At 53.2% G+C, this 19495-nt stretch overlaps 1 protein-coding gene across 4 annotated transcripts in view; it reads right to left on the bottom strand.

Annotated features, from left to right (window-relative positions):
- The window catches only part of LOC135204860 (gastrula zinc finger protein XlCGF8.2DB-like), a 129920-nt gene that overhangs the window by 35438 nt on the left and 74987 nt on the right, over nucleotides 1-19495 (bottom strand). For 3 of the 4 annotated variants that reach the window (XM_064235092.1, XM_064235086.1, XM_064235109.1), the window contains exon 2: nucleotides 12519-14374. The exons of the other annotated variant lie outside the window; for it this stretch is intronic. In XM_064235092.1, the coding sequence (XP_064091162.1) occupies nucleotides 13072-14085 (1014 nt within the window). In that variant the 5' untranslated portion in view covers nucleotides 14086-14374 and the 3' untranslated portion in view covers nucleotides 12519-13071. The remainder of the gene's footprint in view (nucleotides 1-12518; nucleotides 14375-19495) is intronic. 4 annotated transcript variants of the gene reach the window in all.

The following is a 19495-nucleotide window of genomic DNA, read 5'->3' as shown; positions in this document are numbered from 1 at the left end:
CAGGCAGAATGGGGTAAAGGAGAAGACTACAAGGTTGTCCCACGGGCGCTGGAACCCGTCCTCTGCAGCTGCCCATGGGTCTGGCACAACTGAAAAGAAAACCTCGAGTTTTCTGTTGTGCTGGGTGGTGAACAGATCCACAACTGGATGCCCCCACAGGTCAAACAGCCTTTCTGCCACGTCTGGGTGTAAAGACCATTCGGTCCCAATCACATGCTTCCGGTGGCTGAGCTTGTCTGCCACTACGTTCTATGTTCCTCTTGCCTGGAATGTATCTGGCTAACACCTCTACCGAGTGAGCTACGGCCCACTCGTGCACCTGCATCATCAACTGGTTCAACGGGAGGGACACTAGGCCCCCGTTTGTTGATGTATGCCACTGCCGTGGTGTTGTCGCTCATCAACACCACTGAGTGTCCAATCACTCATTCCCAGAATTCTTGGAGTGCGAGGAACGCAGCCTTGAGTTCCAGGAAGTTGATGTGAAGGTGCTTGTTGTGATGGTTCCACACTCCTGCAACCAGCAACTGTTCCAGGTGTGCACCCCAACCCTCGGTTGATGCGTCTGAGAACAGCAGCATCTCCGGAGGGGGAGTGCGTAAAGGCACTCCTATTATGAGGTTCCTGTCGTCTAGCCATCAGGCCAGGTCCTCCCTTACTTCCACCATGAGAGGAACCAGGAAGGATTGTGGATCCCATACCTGTAACCAGCACTCCTTTAGTCTCCACTGAAGAGACCACAGGCGAAGATGCCCGTGAGGGACTAACTTCTCCAGTGACGACAGGTGACCGATCACGACTTGCCACTGCTGAGCTGAGCTAACTGTTCCTGTCGAGACAGGAACTGTCTGACTGCCTCTCTGAACCTGCTGATCCGCAAGTCTGTGGGGAAGACTCGTGCTGCTACCGTGTCGATCAGCATGCCCAGATACTTTATCCTCTGCTTGGGCTCAAGATCTGATTTCTCGACATTCACCACGATCCCCAGATCACGGCATAAGTTGAGGAGTCGACCCCTGTCCTGCAGCAACTGTGAGCGGGAGCTCGCCAGGACCAGCCAATCATCGAGAAACCTCATGAGACGTATCCTGACCGAATGGGGCCAAGCCGACACCAGAGTGAACACTCGCATGAACACCTGTGGGGCGGTTGAGAGACCGAAACAAAGTGCCCTGAACTGGTACATCGTCCTGTCGAGGATAAAGCGGAGGTACTTGCTGGAGGACTGATGGATGGGTATTTGGAAATACGCATCCTTCAGGTCCACCGAAAGCATGAAGTCGTTCTCCCTGATGGAATCGAGCACTGAGCGTGCTGTTTCCATCATGAACCGAATCTGGCAAACGAATCAGTCCAAGGGAGAGATCTATCACCGGTCTCCAGCCCCCCGGTGACTTCTCCACTAGGAAGAGTCGGCTGTAGAAGCCCGGCAACTGATCTCGTACGATCTCCACAGCTCGTTTGCTCAGCATGGTCTTGACTTCTTCCCAAAGTGCTACATCCCTGGCAGAACCAGGAAAGTATATCTGAAGGTGGACTGGGTGTGAAGTGAAGGGTGGCCGCGACTCGAAGGGTAGAAGGTATCCCTCCTGAAGGACATCCACTACCCAGGTCTCAGCTCCGTAGCGCTGCCAAGTTGCCCAATGGCTCGCCAGGCACCCCCCCAACTTACAGCAGCAGGTGAGGGGGAATGCCGTCCCTAGCGTTTCCCCTTCTTCGGCCTCCACATGGCAGGAGTAGGAGGCTTAAGAGGAGGGCTGACACTCACTCCTCGAAGGAGAAGATGAAGGTTGGGTCTTTCCTCTCGACCTCGACGAAGCTGGTGTCTTGGAAGCAGAGGAAAAGCTAGCCGAGCTCCGAGGCTTGGCTGCAGTTACTCGAGGCTGCCCAGATACCTTCGAGACTGCCTGGTGTACTAGGTGGTCACTGTCATCAGTGCGCTGCTTTTCCACCGCAGCGTCCACCATCTCTCTGGGGAAGAGAGAGGAGGAACTCAGCGACGGTCCGTTCTGTAGACCGAAGGTCACCTCTCGACCGGCCACCCTGGTCATCCGAGCCAGGACAGCGTCCCGACGTCTCAGGACCAGGTTGACCTACAAGTTGGCCATCTGGTGGGCGGGGTAAGAGATGGCTCGACCTCCAGACTGACACAGTCACCCGAATGCTGAGTCTTCCTCGGGAGCGATGGGTGCCGAGGAGGCTGCAACTCTGCTACCGTGGCAGTCGCTTCCAGGGCCGATGGCTCTTGCTGTGAAAACCAGCAGGTGATGGAGAAGCACCCCCAGAATTAGCCTAGCTATCTCCGGGTCAACCTGCTTGGTCGGCAACAGGTCCACCAATGGCACATAGAATCACCCATGGTGAGGCAGAGGAGGGGGAAGGAGCTTGTCCTACCTGCTGGACCTAAGTGAGCCCTCCTGTCCGGAGACGAGAGTCAACCTGGCCCAGCACACCGTCGGCCAAGGTGGAACGGGGTAAACCCACCATCGTCCTGGGTTCCTTCTTGGAACCCCAGAACAACTCCAAACTCGATGGAGGTTCGGAGGGAGCAACCACCGATCCTTCCCCAAGGTCGTTGTGCTGACGAATCAGCGCAATGACCTCTGCGAAGGACCTCTGTATCTCAGGGGTGATAGCGTCCTGCGGCGATGGACCCTCCGATTCATCCAGGCCGATCACCTCTCGAGACACTCTTCCTTCAGAAGGAAGAACCTCGCCAGATCCCTCGTGGTCTCCTCCAACCACTTGGGCATACAATCTGCTAGGTCCAAGGACTGAGCCAGGGTCGTAGGCTCTCGTGGCGGGACCGTGTGGCTCCTCACGGCCACCCCTGCTCGCCTCGCTCCTCCCGGTGTAGCCTGAGGAGGTTGAAGGGACAGGTGAGGAAGACCTGACGCTCCTACCCTGCCTACCAGCGGAGCTGGTGGGCTGGGAGGACTGCAGGCGATCCCCAACCCGCGGTGGCAATCGAGCTGCAGGTCTGGACCCACGGTCTCCATGAGGAGAAGCGCTGGACCGAGAATGGTAGCGACGGTCTCGTGCATTAGGAGAGCTGCTACCAGTCCTGCGAACCGTCCAACCCGGTGGGAGCGATGGTCAGGTGACCGATAGTGTCCACTGACGCTGTGAGAGCTTGCCAGGTCCGCTCGACACGTCATGGTACCTGGTCCAGCTGAGGCTGGACCTGGTGACCGGGGGGACCTCTTCCTAGCCTTGACACATGGCCGGTCTGGTGGGACCGTCACATCAACCCTGGGAACCAGGGGATCGCCACGAGAGCGATCACCGGCCTGGCGAGAGTCACCTGAGAGACTCTTGCTAGTCTTCCGCTCCGTGCCTGGGTCCTGACAGCAAGCTAGCTCAGCGGTCTAGACCCTGGCTGTACCGGTGACCGTACACTTAGTGACGCTTGTGAGCAAGCGGCTGAGACAGTTCCTGGTGCAGAGGTGGAATCTCTGGAGCCAGGAGAAGAGGTACCAGCAGTAGCTGGCCCCCCTACGGTCCCCGTCTTTTTCTTCCCTGGGGAAGGAGAATCGGGGCCCGTTCCTGAAGGAACGGGAGGACCAGCAGAAGACCCACCTGTCCCACCGGAGTGGGACAGACCCTTAGAAGTCTCTGTGCAAGACTTCTTGGGGGGGGAGGCCACTTTCTTCTTCCTCGACTGTGTGGCCTTGGAAGTTAAAGGGGAAGAGGTGGCAGAAGAAGACGACGACACCTTCCTCTTCTTCCTGGACTTCTTCTTCGTCAGCTTCCTCAGGACCACTGACAGGTCCTCCATCCAGGACGGAGCTGGGGCAGTTGCGGTAGCAACACGGGCCAACTGCACTTGTCCCAGAGGGACCTGCGGCAGGAGCAGTACAACCACAGGTAGGAGCGGAGACAGCAGGAACAGGCACAGGAACCGGTGGGCGGTCAAGCGGGGAGCTCTTCAAGCACTCAAAGTCGGGCTGGGGCAGGGACAGCAAAACCAGGCGGAGGAACCATCTCCTCCCACGCCATGAATGTCAGCGGGGCCTGCACAGCGGCTGAAGGGGTCACCGAGGTCACGTGCTGCATGTAAACCAGGTGCAGTGGCGCAGCATACCCTGGTGTAGAGATGGTGGTGGTCGTCATCGTCACTGGTCCATGGGTCACAGGGGCAGCCAGATGTTGCAATAGCCCCTGAATGCTGGGAGTGCCCGGAAGGCTCAGCGAGCGCCAGACCTGCTGGAGTCTCCACCCACAGCGGCAGTCACAACTGAGGAGGCAACAGTCGGGTTAGTGGGGGGGGTGGGGTTCCCGTTCATTCAGGGGGGGAAAGATCCCACCCTGAACGGACGGAAGACCCCGAGTACAATTCCAGGTCAGGGTGTCGCGCTCCTTCCTCTGCTTTCGACAGGTCGAAAGAAGAGGCAGAACGCGACACATCCCACTAAGGGGAGAGAGCCATTCGTGGGAGCTGGCTAGGAGGGCGGAATGAAGACAATGTGTCAGTCACCAGCGGTGTAGCGGGAGAGCTTTCCGACGACCCCTTGGCTACTCTACATGCCTTCTTCCTCTTCTCATAGTGCTCCCACTGCTCCTCCAACCAAGAAACACAAAGGTCACAAGGCACGGACCGAAAGCACTCACGCCATCGGCTTCAGAGGACCTAAAGACCCCCCACTTATGGCCCTCCACACCAGGGCACAATCTCTGGTTGGCTGGGGAGCAGGGGGGGCTTCTCGTCTTCGTGGGCTTGCATGACACTAAGTTCTCGATGCAAACCACAAAAACAAACAACAAAAAATGACAATTTGTCGAAAATTGCATTTTTCCTAACTATACAAACCTGAGGTCCTTTAACAATAGGAAGGTAACTAGCGGCAGCTGGGACGGTCGTAAGCTTCGAACAAGGGGAGAACGGTAGTTAACTGCTTGTCCGATCGTGCGCGCGCCCGCGCGCCCGAGAGGTGAAGAATCACTTTTGCTTTAGGCCCATGCAAAAAGTTGCAGAGTGAGGGGTGGCATGAGGTGGGACTATATGTAAAGGACCTCAGGTTTGTATAGTTAGGAAAAATGCAATTTTCGACAAATTGTCATTTGTTCCGATACGTAATACAAACCCTCGGTCCTTTAACAATAGGAAGACTCACTTCTTGGTGGGAGGAATCTGAGTCTTTTTGGTGAACAGACTGGTGTTCGTCCAACCCTGGAGTGCCTCCCTGGTCGTAAGAGCAAGGGAGGGATCCAAACCTCTGTCCGATTGATCGGGGTGTGCACCGCAGGATCAATGGTCAGACCTCTGGGCCAAGTACTAAGAGAGAGGCAAGCGTATCTCTTCGTACCAGCAAGCAAGAACTTGTTCCTGTTTGCAAGAGACAATCATAAAATGATGGGTTTGTCTCAAATTGGCATCCACTTCCTCCCCCTTGTTGGAGGAAGTGGTGGATATTTACTCCTATCCCTACTGAAAGGGATAGGATGGTGCTCTATTGAGTAGCTCACCTGCATCTCGTCCTTACCCAGCAGGGTGACGACCGTGTCCCTCTACCCAGAGGTAGAGGGAAGAAAAAGATGGGAAGAGAGGAGCCAGTCCACACTCTCATTCCTCATCCATTCTTACGGTCACACCAGGACTCGATGCTGTTCAGCCTGCGAGGGTCTGGGTTAACTACACAACGTGTTGAGCAACCACCACGGTTCCCAAGGAAAAAGATCCAAGGAACTGTGGGCAATATCCCGAAGGTAGAAGGAGGTGCATGCGGTCCGGTTGGACCAGGCGCCTGCCTTCATTACCTGCGCCACGGAGAAGTTCTTGCGGAACGCGAGAGAATGATGAAGAGGCATCCACACTCATCCTGGGTGTCGAGTTTCTTCAGACAGCTCCGTCGCGCCTTCACAGGACAAAGCAGCATAGCCTTCGTATCGGAGGCGGTGAAGTCCATTAGGGAGGGTATTGTGAAGGACTCGAACCAATCGTCAGTTACCGAAGGGTTCTGAGTCTTCGCTACGAAGATCGGTACGAAATCGAGCGTCACAAATCCCCATCCCTTTGTGCTTGACTTCTCAAGAGAAGTCATGCAGTTACCTAAGACGAAAAGAAGGGGATAGTCGTATGACCTATCCCTCTTCTCGACTTTGGTTATGTACAGTACTCATACTGACAAGCTATTAAGACGAAGTAATGATTGCTCTGGAACAACCGAACTAAGTCCACAGCATAGTTCGTAACTGACTCGGGCGCTCTGACAGCTGCCGACTGACTGGTTCGGAATCAGTAGAGGCAAGTTGTCCAAGCATCCGGGTAAGTCACGTGACCTTCGCCCTTTAAAGAGTTATGCTGAGAGACCAAACAAATAAAATATTTGTTAGTCACCGATGCCGGACGGCGCGGCGATGATTCTCTTAATGCATAAGCTCAAAAGGCGAAAGTCAATTGCCTTCAAAAGACCGAGGTCCCTGATGGCAAGAAAATCTCATAGACGTTGAATCTCAGCTTAAGGAGAAACAACACTATGTGACGTTGAAGACGAAGGTAGGCAATGAATGCAACCTACGTCTTCCAGCTGAATCGAGAGAAGGAATCTCAAGATTCTAAACCTGTGCTTACAAATGACTGAAAACGCTAACCGCCATTTCATTGCTGTTCGGTGTGCAGTGAAAGCGGGCGTTCTTCAGTAATGAAACACAGGGGAGAGCCGCCTGAAGAACTGCTTCTCATGGGCTGAACGTTTGGAAGTAGAGCTGGCAGGTGTGGGAGTAGGCGATGTCCTTTCAATACATCTGCTAATCCGGGGTGAACAATGAACAATTGCACCCCTCCGAATACAAGATATTTTGAGGACAAACTCAGATTCCGCAAAAATCATTCGCATTATCGAGATACGATGCAGCAAGAGACTATTACAGAATTCTGTTACCGTGCGGTAAACAGAAAGATGAGAGTCGAATAGATATCTCTGTTTAAAATTCTCGCAATACTGAAGACGATGAATACTAGCGTCACAGCAGTAGATGGTCATTCATGTATGCGAGAATCCCCGTTAATCAGAGACTTAAGTCCGTGATTGTTGGGCAGAGATACGGTTGGTATTCAATCAAAGCAGGTGAGAAAGACATAACCAACCGTCCATCTCAAAGCGCCAGCTGGTACTGAAATGCCTCGGGCAATTCAATACGCAGTAGCTGTCGCTGACTCGTCATCCTGAGTTGCCAAGTAATCCTTTCCACGAAGGAATGCGTTCGGCTAGAACCACCGAGCATAAAAAGATATGCTCGAGCAATTATATATATGCGAAACGAATTTCGGTAAATATAAAAGCTTAAATGGTGTTGTTGTGACAACACCATAAGTATATAAAATTGAAACTGGAAACTCCTGGGAGGTTGCAGGCAACCCGAGTTGCAGTTCAATTAGAATACTTTTCGTCTAAGTCGCAATCCGTAGAATAACCAGGATATGCGCCTACCCCTCGGACCATTCAACTGCTTAGCAGAATCATGTCGCGAGGTTAATATACGTAGTATATTTGTAGGATTCTGAACAACGATCTCCATCCTAAATTCTTTCCTTCAAGAAAACAAATAAGGATTGGAGATCGACCACCTTCGGTCTCTATCAAAGAGAGTGAAGAAGTCTTCCTCGAAGGAAAGCTTCAATGGTGAACAGAATACTAAGACGATAGTTCAAGCCAAACTGGATATTCCCGTCCGTTCTTCTCTATTCCAGGTTGGTCGCCTATTGTGAGATAGTCTTCTTTCAGCAGCAGTCTTCTTCCTAATGCTAGAAATTCCAGGAATTCGAGCATAGGCGAGGTTCCCGATTATCGTGTAACATATCGGGGATTCTCGTCTCGCTCACTTTGGACCGTGGTCTCGCCTAAGTGTTTGGAGATCGTAAGAAACTCTAACACTCTGAATGCGCTAGAAATTCCGTAGAATTCTAAGCAGTCTGCGAAACCCCCACCGAATTCGTCAAACGATATCGGCTGGTGGTCCTCTCGATTCCCGTAGAAATCGAGAATGGGGCAGGATCCCTCCTCAACGACGGGCTTACTTCAGGTAGGACCCGAAGGTCCCCCCGGTAGCGCAGTCCCCAACGTGGAATCCTACAGAGAAATCTCTGTAGGATCCCTCCCCTTTCCCTCGTAGCCGTAAGGAGAGAGGGAATGGGGGAGGAATTGGATACTCGCTCGCCTTCCCAGTGGAACTAGCAGTTGGAGAAGAGTAGGAGCAGCCATCGCCTTGCGGCGATGGCCTCTCAGAGTCTGGGAAAACGTATCGTCAGGAGAAAACGTTTTTCCCGAGGAGGGTTACGAACTCTCACTGTAGGTAAGGGTCTGCCGCCACTGTGAACGTCGTCTGGGTGGGGCTGATCGACACCTGACAGGAGAGAGCCGATACCGTCCCTCCGACTCATTCCAGTCCTCGTCGAGGTCGAAACCTCTCAGGAGGACCGAAGGAGTATTTAAATACGGTGTCCGAAGACACGTAGAAACGCCGCTGTCGCAGTAGAGGAGGTGGAAGTAGCTTGATCGACCGGCCAGAACTGAGAGAGCCTTCTTGTCCGGAGACGAGAGACTCTGGTTCAAGACAGAATCGGCAAGCTCCGATCGCGGCAAACCCACCGTCGGTTTGGGTTCCCTCTCGGGCCCCAAAACGACTCGAGCAGAGACATGGGCTCTGCTGGTGGGAGCGGCGATCCTTCCCCCAGGTCGTTGTGCTGACGAATCAGTGCAATAACCTGGGCAAAGTTACTCTGAATCTCGGAAGTTACAGCGTCTTGAGGAGTAGGACCATCCAGTCCCTCCAACAAGAGCAGCTCCCAAGACCCTCCTCCTTCAGAAGAAGGACCAGCAACAGATCCCTGACGGTTGCCTCCAATCACTTGCGCGTACGTCCTGGCTGGTCCTAAGACCATACCTGGCACGTGCGGCGTCGTGACGGGATCGTGAGCGGCGCATCTCTCACGATCACTCCTATATACCTCGCTCTTCCTGCCGTATGCCGAGGAAGTTGAAGGTATCGGAGAGACAGAACTGACGCTACCCCCCCCCCCCCCCCCTGACGGTCGCCTCCAATCACTTGCGCGTACGTCCTCGGTTGGGTCCTAAGGGACCATACGTGGCACGTGCGGCGTCGTGACGGGATCGTGAGCGGCGCACCTCTCACGATCACTCCTAGCTACCTCGCTCTTCCCGGTGTAGCCCGAGGAAGTTGAAGGTAGTGGAGAGACAGACCTGACGCTCCCCCCCCACCCCGCTCGCTGGCAGGACCAGCGTACGTGGGGGGCTGCAGCCGATCACCAACCCGCGGTGGGGATCGATCTGCAGGCCTGGCCGTGCCGCTCACCTGTGGCGAGCGGCTCGACTGAGCACGTCGACCCTGGTCCCGTGCGTCAGACGAGCTGCTGCTGGTCATCGTATCCGCCCGGTCCCTGTGGGAGCGGCGGTCAGGTGACCTGCAGAGCTCACTTTCGCGGTGAGACCGGTGAGCGTCCTCGCGGCACGTCAAACCGCTGGTACCAGCCGAGGCTGGTACCGTCGGTCGAGGGGACCTGGGGGACCTCTTCCCAGCCTCAACCCGTGGCCGGTCAGAGACCGTCACGTCCACCCGAGGTACCGGCTGGTCGCTGCGAGAGCGGCCGCTGGCCTGGCGAGAGTCACCTGAGCGGCTCTCGACAGTCTTCTGCTCCGTGCCTCGGTCATGACGCTGAGCGAACTCAGGCGTCTTAACTTAGGCTGCACGGTCCCCACCCGAAGGAGACCGTACACTCGGAACTTCTCGCGGACGAGAAACCGAGCCGGTACCTGGCTTAGCAGCAGAGCTGCCAAGACCAGGCGAGGGTGTACCAGCGGTAGCCAGCACACCCTTGGTCCCCGTCTTCTTCTTCTTCTCAGAAGGGGAGACGGGCCCTGTTCCCGAAGGAACAGGAGGACCAGCAGAAGAACCCCCCCGTCACACCGGAGTGTGACGAGCCCTTCGAAGTTCCCGAAGGAGTCTTCTTAGGGGGAAAAACCCGGTTACCAGCTGGTCGCTGCGAGAGCGGCCGCTGGCCTGGCGAGAGTCACCTGAGCGGTTCTCGCCAGCCTTCTGCTCCGTGCCGTGGTCTTGGCGCCGAGCGAACTCTGGCGCCGAAACTTTGGCTGCACGGTCTCCCGAGGGAGAGCGTACACTCGGGATCTCCCGCGAACGAGAGACCGAGCCGGAACCTGGCGTAGCGGCATCGCCGCTAGCACCAGGCGAGGAAGTACCAGAGCTAACCGATACTCCTCTGGTCCCCGTCTATCTCTTCCTTACGGAAGGGGAGACGGGCCCCGCTCCCGAAGGAGCAGGAGGACCAGCAGATGGACCCCCCGTCCCACCGAGGTGGGACGGGCCCTTAGAAGTTCCCGAAGGAGACTTCTTAGGGGGAGAGGCAGCCTTCTTCTTCTTCGGCTTATGGGCCTTAGAAGTCGAAGGGGAAGAGGCAGCAGCAGACGAAGACGAAGATGACACCTTCCTCTTCTTCGTCAGCTCACGCAGGACAGTCGTCAGGTCCTCCATCCAGGCCGGAGTCTGGCCTATTGCCGAAGCAACACGGCCCGACTGTACTGGTACTGGCGGCCGGTCCAGGGGCGAGCTGCTGGAACAGCGTAAGTCTGGGGCAGGCAACACGAAGAAAACACAGGCGGCGGCAGCATACCCCTCCTCGGTACGGCGGCGACCGGCCCTAGAAGCGGCAGACGGCGTCACCGACACAGCATGGGGAGTGTAGACCAGCGGGGGGAAGCAGCATAAGCGGCCGTGAAGGTTGTAGTGGAGACCGCTCCAAGGTCACCGCCCCAGATGCTAGGCACGCCCTGCAGCCGCAGTGGCCCATACCTGTCCAAGGTCGTCTCCCACGGATGTAGCACCTGCGGTAGCACAGACAGATTAGTAAGAGGGGTTCCCTCACGCACGGGGGGGAGACATGCCCCACCCCGAACGGAAGGAAGACCCCAAATACAAAATACGAGGAAGCTGAGCGGGGGGGGCAGGAAAGAAGACGAAGAATCGGATACCAAGGGAGTCGCGGGAGAGCTTTCCGACGACTTCCTGGCAGACCTTCGCTTCCCCTACCCCCGCACAGCAGTGAAAAGTAATATGAAAATGAAACAGAATACTGCACTTGCGATTCACTTCATAGAACTTAAAGGGGGAAAGATCAATTCCCGGGTAAGAGCGGAAACTTGATCCATAATAATATGATGCTATCATAATTATAAATGAAAATGAACAATACTGCACTTGCGATTTCACTTTCACAGCAATAAATCGTAAGGATTAATTCCCGGGTAAGAGCGGAAATTGATCCAAAATTAAATTTGATGCAATTAATAAATGAAAATGAAAAGAAAACTGCATTGCGAATCCACTTTCATTGCATTCTATTCATACAAAATAAGAGGCTCGTGCCGAGCGCAATCAAGCTCTCGGCAACGAACGCACAGGGCAAAAATATAATGAAAAAGAGTACTTACATCTTTCAATTACACACTTTCGCCCAAAATACATGACTCGGCGCGAGTGTGCCCGCCCTCGGCACCGAGACATAATTAAATTCAATTTCATGAAAAGAGCGGAAATCGCCGCCTCTACGGCGATAGCTCCATGTTGATTCATAATTAAGTAATGAAAATGAAAACAGTGTACTTACAGTTTCATTTTCAAGATCAAACAAACCATTAGTAGAAAACACAATATAAACAAAGCATACGACGATGAAGCGGGCAGAGAGCGATGACGAACACGTCCTTCACACCCGCGGCCGAAAGCAAAAGTGATTCTTCACCTCTCGGGCGCGCGGGCGCGCGCACGATCGGACAAGCAGTTAACTACCGTTCTCCCCTTGTTCGAAGCTTACGACCGTCCCAGCTGCCGCTAGTTACCTTCCTATTGTTAAAGGACCGAGGGTTTGTATTACGTATCGGAACAAACCAATAAGCTCTTACAAAGATTCCCACTCAAAGTTCTACACAAGGAAAAGTTGAGAAAAAACAGCTTCGTTGACAAAACCATAGAAGTCTCACAACGATGGCGGGCAGAGGTGAATACACACGTCTACATCTGACAGTGGCCGAAAGCAAAGTGATATGTTTACCTCCAGTCAGGCGGGACTCCCGACCATCGGACAAGCAGTTACTTACGAACTACCTTGTTAGAAATCTTGTGACCGTTCCAGCTGGCGCTGTAAGTTAATTCCTTATGTAAAGGACAGGGAGTTTGTATTACGTGTCGGAACAAATTAATATCAAACACCATATATACATATTTATGTAAAAAACAAAAATAAAAAAGAAAGATCCCACCGGGAAAATGAGCAACGGCCAGTCAGCAAGAGCTCACAAACACACATCTTCATCGGAAGACGGCCAAAGGCAAAGTGGAGTGTTTACATCTGGGCAGGCTGGCCTACCCGCCTGCCACACCTTGTTCAAGAATTTAACGGCCATAATTCCAGCTAAGCTGAAAGTAATTCCCTATGTAAAGGACCGAGGGTTTGCATATCAGGTAGGAACAAATTAAGGCTTTCTTACAATTTTCGATGACTTTTCAGCTTAGGACTTGTGGTGCCGATAATCAGCTAACGGTGCCTCGGTATGTATCGGTGCCAATGACCGGAAATCGACACATTATGGCACCAAAAATCAGATCACTATTAACCGAGTCCACCGATAATCAGGGACTGCCTCTATACAGTGGAGCCCTCTTTAGGCTGTAACATTCACCCCAATTGACAGCCTGCGATACCCTAAGCCCCGTCTCTTAGCCTAGGGTACAACCCTATACCTGCACCTCAAATAACCTATGCTATTAGGCCAGGCTGTTTTCTGCAATCCTATATACAGTGGATCCCTTGTATTCGTAGGGGATGTGTTACAGGGGGCCCCCTCCCAGTGAATGGTTAGAATCCCTCTAAAAATGTTAGAATCCCTCTAAAAATGTTAGAATCCCTCTAAAAATGTTAGAATCTCTCTAAAAATGCATGTAACTGACTATATTTTGATAGTTGAAACAAAAGAAAAACCCTTTGTAAATAATCATAACTGAATGTTATGGTAATATGCAGTTTTATCACAAGAAGTACATTTAGTCCTTGCACACAAAGGGCCTCTCCCCTGTGTGGATCACCATGTGGATTTTGAGCTTTGATTTATTGGAGAACGAATTCCCACAGTCATTACAGGTGAAAGCCCTCTCCCCCGTGTGGATCACCATGTGTTTCCTGAGACTTGATTTATCAGAAAACGACTTCCCACAGTCATTGCACACAAAGGGCCTCTCCCCCGTGTGGATCACCATGTGGGTCTTGAGATTTGATTTATTGGAGAACGACCTCCCGCAGTCATTGCAGGTGAAAGCCCTCTCCCCCGTGTGGATCACCATGTGGGTCTTGAGACTAGATTTATAGGAGAACGCCTTCCCACAGTCCTTGCACACAAAGGGCCTCTCCCCTTTGTGGATCACGGTGTGTCTCCTGAGACGTGATTTCATGGAGAACGACTTCCCACAGTCCAGGCACTCAAAGGGCCTCTCCCCCGTGTGGATTGCCATGTGTCCACTGAGAGTTGATTTCTGGGAAAACGACTTCCCACAGTCCTTACACACAAAGCGCCTCTCCCCCGTGTGGATCACCATGTGTGCAATGAGAGTTGATTTCTGAGAAAACGACTTCCCACAGTCTTTGCACACAAAGGGTCTCTTCCCCGTGTGGATCACCATGTGGGTCTTCAGATGAGTTTTATTGGAGAACGACCTCCCACAGTCATTACAAGAGAAGGTCCTCTTCCCCGTGTGGAACTCCACGTGGTTTGCAGAGGGCTTCTTAGTGACTTCCTTTTTGATAGGCAGTGAATCGCCTTCATCTCCGAAGGCTGATGTAAAATCCTCACAGTGAAACTCCAAGTCATCATCAGACTCATAAGACACCTCCACTTCCGCCTTCATTTCCGTCTTGATTTCCATCATTGGATCCAAAGAGACAGAGGTATAGTTGGCTGGGGCATCACTGCCCCCCGCTAAACCTCCATTTTCATTCTTGACGAGAGACAGGGATACTGGATCCTTGGTCTCACTTTTCAACTGATATTCTAAGGTGCTCATTTTAGCCTCTGGTCCTTCAATGTCAGTTTTTTATGTACAGAGTTACCAACTTTTCTACTTTCTTCTATTGTTATTCATCACTTCTATCACTCGTTTATTTCTTATTTGATTTTCTCCTTCTCCTCCTTTCACCAATGCACAAATCTGAGGTCGAGAATTTCTTATTTACTATTTTATGAACTTATTAACACCTCACATGAACTTGCACTTATATTCGTCACAGGAGCCCCGTTCTTTTCGCAAACCTTGACAACATAAACCATTGACCTGTTGTTCAAGCACGTAAAGTCTGAAATATGAGAAGGTAAAAGATTATTACAAAAATTGACATAAGTCTGAAGCATTTAATATCACAATTAAGAAGTAAATTGTATTTTTCCTAACTATACAAACCCTCAGTCCTTTACATAGGGATTTACTTACAGCGCAAGCTGGACCGGTCATAAGCTTTCTAACAAGGTAGTTCGATAGTAACTGCTTGTCCAATGGTCGGAAGTCCTGCCTGACTGGAGGGTAAACATTCACTTTGCTTTAGGCCCAGGAACAGAGTGAGGGGTGGCATGAGGTGGGACTATGTGTAAAGGACCTCCTCCAGTTTGTATAGTTAGGAAAAATACAATTTACTTCAAAATTGTGATTTGTTCCGACACGTAATGCAAACCCTCGGTCCTTTACCTAAGGAAGACTTACTACTGGTGGGTGGAATCTGTGTCTTGTGAACAGACTGGTGATCGTCCAACCTTGGTTCCCTCCCTGGTCGTAGGAGCAGAGGGAGGGATCCTAGCCTCTGTCCAACTGATTGGAGTGTGCACTGCGGGATCAGTGGTCAGACCTCTGCACCAAATTCATAAGAGGGAGGCAAGCGTGCCTCTTATGAATAGCAAGCAACAACTAGTTCCTACACAAGAGCAAATATAAAATCTTGGGTTTGTCTCTTGCTGGCGTCCACTTCTCCCCTTGTTAGGGAAGTGGTGGATAAACGCTTCCATCCCTAGTGAAAGGGATGGAATGGAGCTCGGTTACGTAGCTTACCTGCATCGATCATCCTGTCCAGCGTGGTGACGACCGCCACCCTCTGCCCGCAGGGAGAGGGAAGAAAAGAGGAGGAAGAGAAGTCAGTCACACTCTCATTCACTCTTCCATTCATGCAGTCTCACAAGAATGAGATGCTATCTTGTCCAGTCAGGGAGCTGGGTAAGCTACACAACTTATTGAGCAGACACCACAAGTCCCAAGGAAAAGGTGTCTAAGGACCTGTGGGCGATATCCCTAAGGTAGAAGGAGGTGAAGGTGGTCTGGTTGGCCCAAACCCCTGCCTTCAGTACCTGTGCCACGGACAAGTTCTTGCGGAATGCAAGGGTTGGACCAATACGTTTGACTTCAGGGGCTCTTGGATGAAGGGTACTGGTGTCGGCACTCCCATCTGAAGCGTACGCCTTCCAGATTACCACACGAAGCCAGAAAGAAATAGTGTTCTTGGACACTTCTATCTTGGTAACCCCGGTGCTAACGAAGAGGCGTTGACATTCAGGCCTGAGGTGATTCGTTCTCTTTAGGATAGTGCAGTAGCACCCTCACAGGACAAAGCAGCATCTCATCCGCATCATCGTTGGTGAAGTCTTTCAGGGAGGGGATCGTGAAGGACTCGAACCGGTCGTCAGGGACCGAAGGGTTTTGAGTCTTCGCTACAAAGTCCAGGACGAAATTGAGTGTCACTGATCCCCATCCCCTCGAGTGCTTAACATTGAAGGAAAGACCATGAAGTTCTCCTACTCTCTTCGCCGATGCCAGGGCCAGCAAGAAGACGGTCTTGAGGGTCAGATCCCTGTCTGATGACTCTAGGAGCAGCTCGAAGGGCCTGCGAGTCAAACTCCTAAGTACAAGGGTGGGCAAGACCTCTCAAAGCTCTTCATTGGTAGTGATATTTCCATAGAAGTGGAAAGATTGACTCCTTGCAGTTTAAGGACTAGGGCCAGGGCGGCTCAGTAGCCTTTAACTGCGGAGACGGAGAGGAGCTTCTCTCGGAAAAGAAAGACGAGGAAATCCGCTACCTGCTGAAGAGTGGCTCTGAGTGGAGAGAGACCCCGTCCACGACACCAACCACAGAAGACGGATCACTTTCCCCGGTATACTGCTGCAGAGGACTGTCTGAGGTAACAGCCATCTCTGTTACTGCATGGCAAGAAAAGCCTCTCGCTCGCAAGAGATGGTGGATAACCACCAGCCGTGAAGGCACAGGGACCGAACTGCTCGGTGGTACCATTCCACATGTGGTTGGCACAGGAGGTTGTGCCAGGGGGAATCTCTTGCGGTGCCTCGGAGAGAAGAGCAAGCAGGTCCAGATACCAAACAGCCTGAGGCCATTTGGGTGCCACCAGAATCATCCGAAGATTGCTGGTGACCAGCACTCTGCTGATAACCTTGCGAATCAGGCAGTACGGGGGAAAGGCGTAGACTAGGAGATTGTCCCACGGTAGCTGGAACCTGTCCTCTGCAGCAGCCTATGGGTCCTGCATGACGGAGAAGAAAACCTTGAGTTTTCTGTTGTGCTGTGTGGTGTACAGATCCATGACTGGACACCCCCACAGGTTGAAGAGCCTTTCCGCCACGTCTGGGTGAAGCGACCATTTGGTCCCAATCACCTGATTCCGGCAGCTGAGCTTGTCTGCCACTACATCCCTCTTGCCTGGAATGTATCTGGCTGATATGCTCTACTGAAGCCCACTCGTTCACCTGCATCGTCAAATGGTTCAACGGGAGGGACACTAGGCCCCCCTGTTTGTTGACGTATGCAACTACCATGGTGTTGTCGCTCATCAACACCACTGAGTATCCCATCATCCGTTCCCGAAACTCTTGGAATGCGAGGAACGCAGCCTTGAGTTCCAGGATGTTGATGTGAAGGTGCTTGTCGTGATGGTTCCACACTCCTGCAACCAGCAACTGTTCCAGGTGTACGCCCCAACCCTCAGTCAATGCCGTCTGAGAACTGCAACATCTCTGGAGGGGGAGTGCGCAGGGGTACTCCTATTACAAGGTTCCTGTCGTTTAGCCATCAGGCCAGGTCCTCCCTCACTTCCTCCGTGAGAGGAACAAGGAAGGACTGTGGATCTCGTGCCTGTGACCAACACTCCTTTAGTCTCCACTGGAGAGACCGCAGGTGAGGACACCCGTGAGGGACTAACTTCTATAGTGACGACAGGTGACCAATCACGACTTGCCACTGCTGAGTTGACTGTTCCCATCGAGACAGGAACCATCTGGCTGCCTCCCGAACCTGCTGATCTGCGAGCCTCCGCTGAAGACTTGTGCTGCTACCGTGTCGATCAGCATGCCCAGGTACTTCATCCTCTGCTTAGGCTCGAGATCTGACTTCTCAACATTCACCAGGATCCCCAGATCGCGGCAGAAGTTGAGGAGTCAATCCCTGTCCTGCAGCCACTGCGAACGAGAGCTCGCTAGAACCAGCCAATCGTCAAGATAACTAAAGAGATGTATCCCGACCGAATTGGCCCAAGCCAACACCAAGTAAACACTCGTGTGAACACCTGTGGGGCAGTAAAGAGACCGAAACAATGTGCCCTGAATTGGTACACCGTCCCTTGAGAGGATGAAGCGGAGGTACTTCCTGGAGGACTGATGGATGGGTATTTGGAAATACGCATCCTTCAAGTCTACCGAAAGCATTCAGTCATTCTCCCTGATGGAGTCGAGCACTGAGCGTGCCTTTTCCATCGTGAACTAAGTCTGGCGAACGAATCGGTTCAAGGAAGAGAGATCTATCACCGGTCGCCAGCCCCCCGATGACATCTCCACTAGGAAGAGTCAGCTGTAAAAGCCCGGCGACTGATCTCGTACGACCTCCACAGCTCCCTTGCTCAGCATGGACTTGACTTCTTCCCGAAGCGCTATGTCCCAGGCAGAACCGGGAATGTACATCTGAAGATGTACCGGGTTTGAAGTGAGGGGTGGCCGCGACTCAAAGAGTAGTAGATATCCCTCCCGAAGGACATCCACTACCCAGGTCTCGGCTCCATACCGCTGCCAAGTTGCCCAATGGCTCGTCAGGCACCCCCCAACTTCCAGCAGCAGGTGAAGGGGAACACCGTCCCTAGCGTTTCCCCTTCTTCGACTTCCGCTTGGCGGATCCCCCACGGGAGTGAGAGGTCTGGGAGGAGGGCTGACGCTCACTCCTCGAAGCAGAAGTTGAAGGCTGGGTCTTTCCTCTAGAACTCGACGCAGACAATGTCTTGGCAGAGGAAGAGCTAGCTGAGCTCCGAGGCTTGGCCGCAGTTGCTCAAGGCTGCCCAGAAGCCTGCCTGGTGAACCAAGCGGTCACTGTCCTCAGTGCGCCGCTGTTCCACCGCAGCATCCACCATCTCTCTGGGGAAGAGAGAGGAGGAACCCAGCAATGGTCCACTCCGCAGACCCATCGTTACCTCACGACCGGCCCCCCAGGTCACTCGAGCGAGGACTGTTTCCCAACGTCTCAGGACCTGGTTGGCCCACAGGTTGGCCGTCTGGTGGGCGAGGTAGGAAATGGCCCTACCTCCAGACTGACACAGTCTCCTGAACGCCGAGTCTCCTTCGGGAGAGATGGGTCCCAAGGAGGCTGTGACTCTGGACACCGTGAGGGACCACAGGTCCAGCCAGGAGACTGCTTGGAAGGCTGCCATGGCAGTCGCTTCCAGGGCCGATGCCTCTTGCTGTGAGAACCAGAGATTCTCGGCCAGCAGGTGATGGAGAGGCACCCCTGGAGTTAGCCTAGCTATCTCCGGGTTAACCTGCTTGGTTGGCAACAGGTCCTCCGAAGGCACGTAGAAGCGCCGCTGACGGGGTAGAGGAGGGGGAAGTAGCTTGTCCGACCTGCTCGACATAAGCGAGCCCTCCTGTCCGGAGACGAGAGAGTTCACCTGGCCCAGCACGCCTTCAGCCAAGGAAGATCAGGGCAAACCCACCGTGGTCCTCGGTTCCTTCTTAGGACCCCAGAACGACTCCAACCTCGAAGGAGGTTCGGAGGGCGGAAGCATCGATCCTTCCCCGAGGTCATTGTGCTGACGAATCAGCACAATGACCTTCACAAATGACCTCTGTATATCAGGGGTGATAGCGTCCTGAGGCGATGGATCGTCAAATCCATCCAGGTTGGTCAGCTCTCGAGACCCTCCTCCTGCAGCAGGAGGAACCCCATCAGACCCCTCATGGCCTCCTCCAACAACTTGGGCGTACCAGGCTCGTGGCGGGACCGTCGGGAGCGCGCTCCTCACGGTCACTCCTGATCGCCTCACTCCTCCCGGTGTAGCCCGAAGAGGTTGAAGGGATAGGAGAGGAAGACCTGACGCTCTTCCCCTGCCTACCAGCAGAGCCGGTTGGCTGGGAGGACTGCAAGCGATCACCAACCCGCGGTGGC

This window comes from Macrobrachium nipponense, chromosome 24 (genome assembly GCF_015104395.2).
Source record: "Macrobrachium nipponense isolate FS-2020 chromosome 24, ASM1510439v2, whole genome shotgun sequence".
In the NCBI taxonomy this organism is placed as follows: Eukaryota; Metazoa; Arthropoda; class Malacostraca; order Decapoda; family Palaemonidae; genus Macrobrachium; species Macrobrachium nipponense.
Note: the sequence above shows the minus strand (reverse complement) of the source record. Positions and strands in the feature narration are given on the sequence as shown.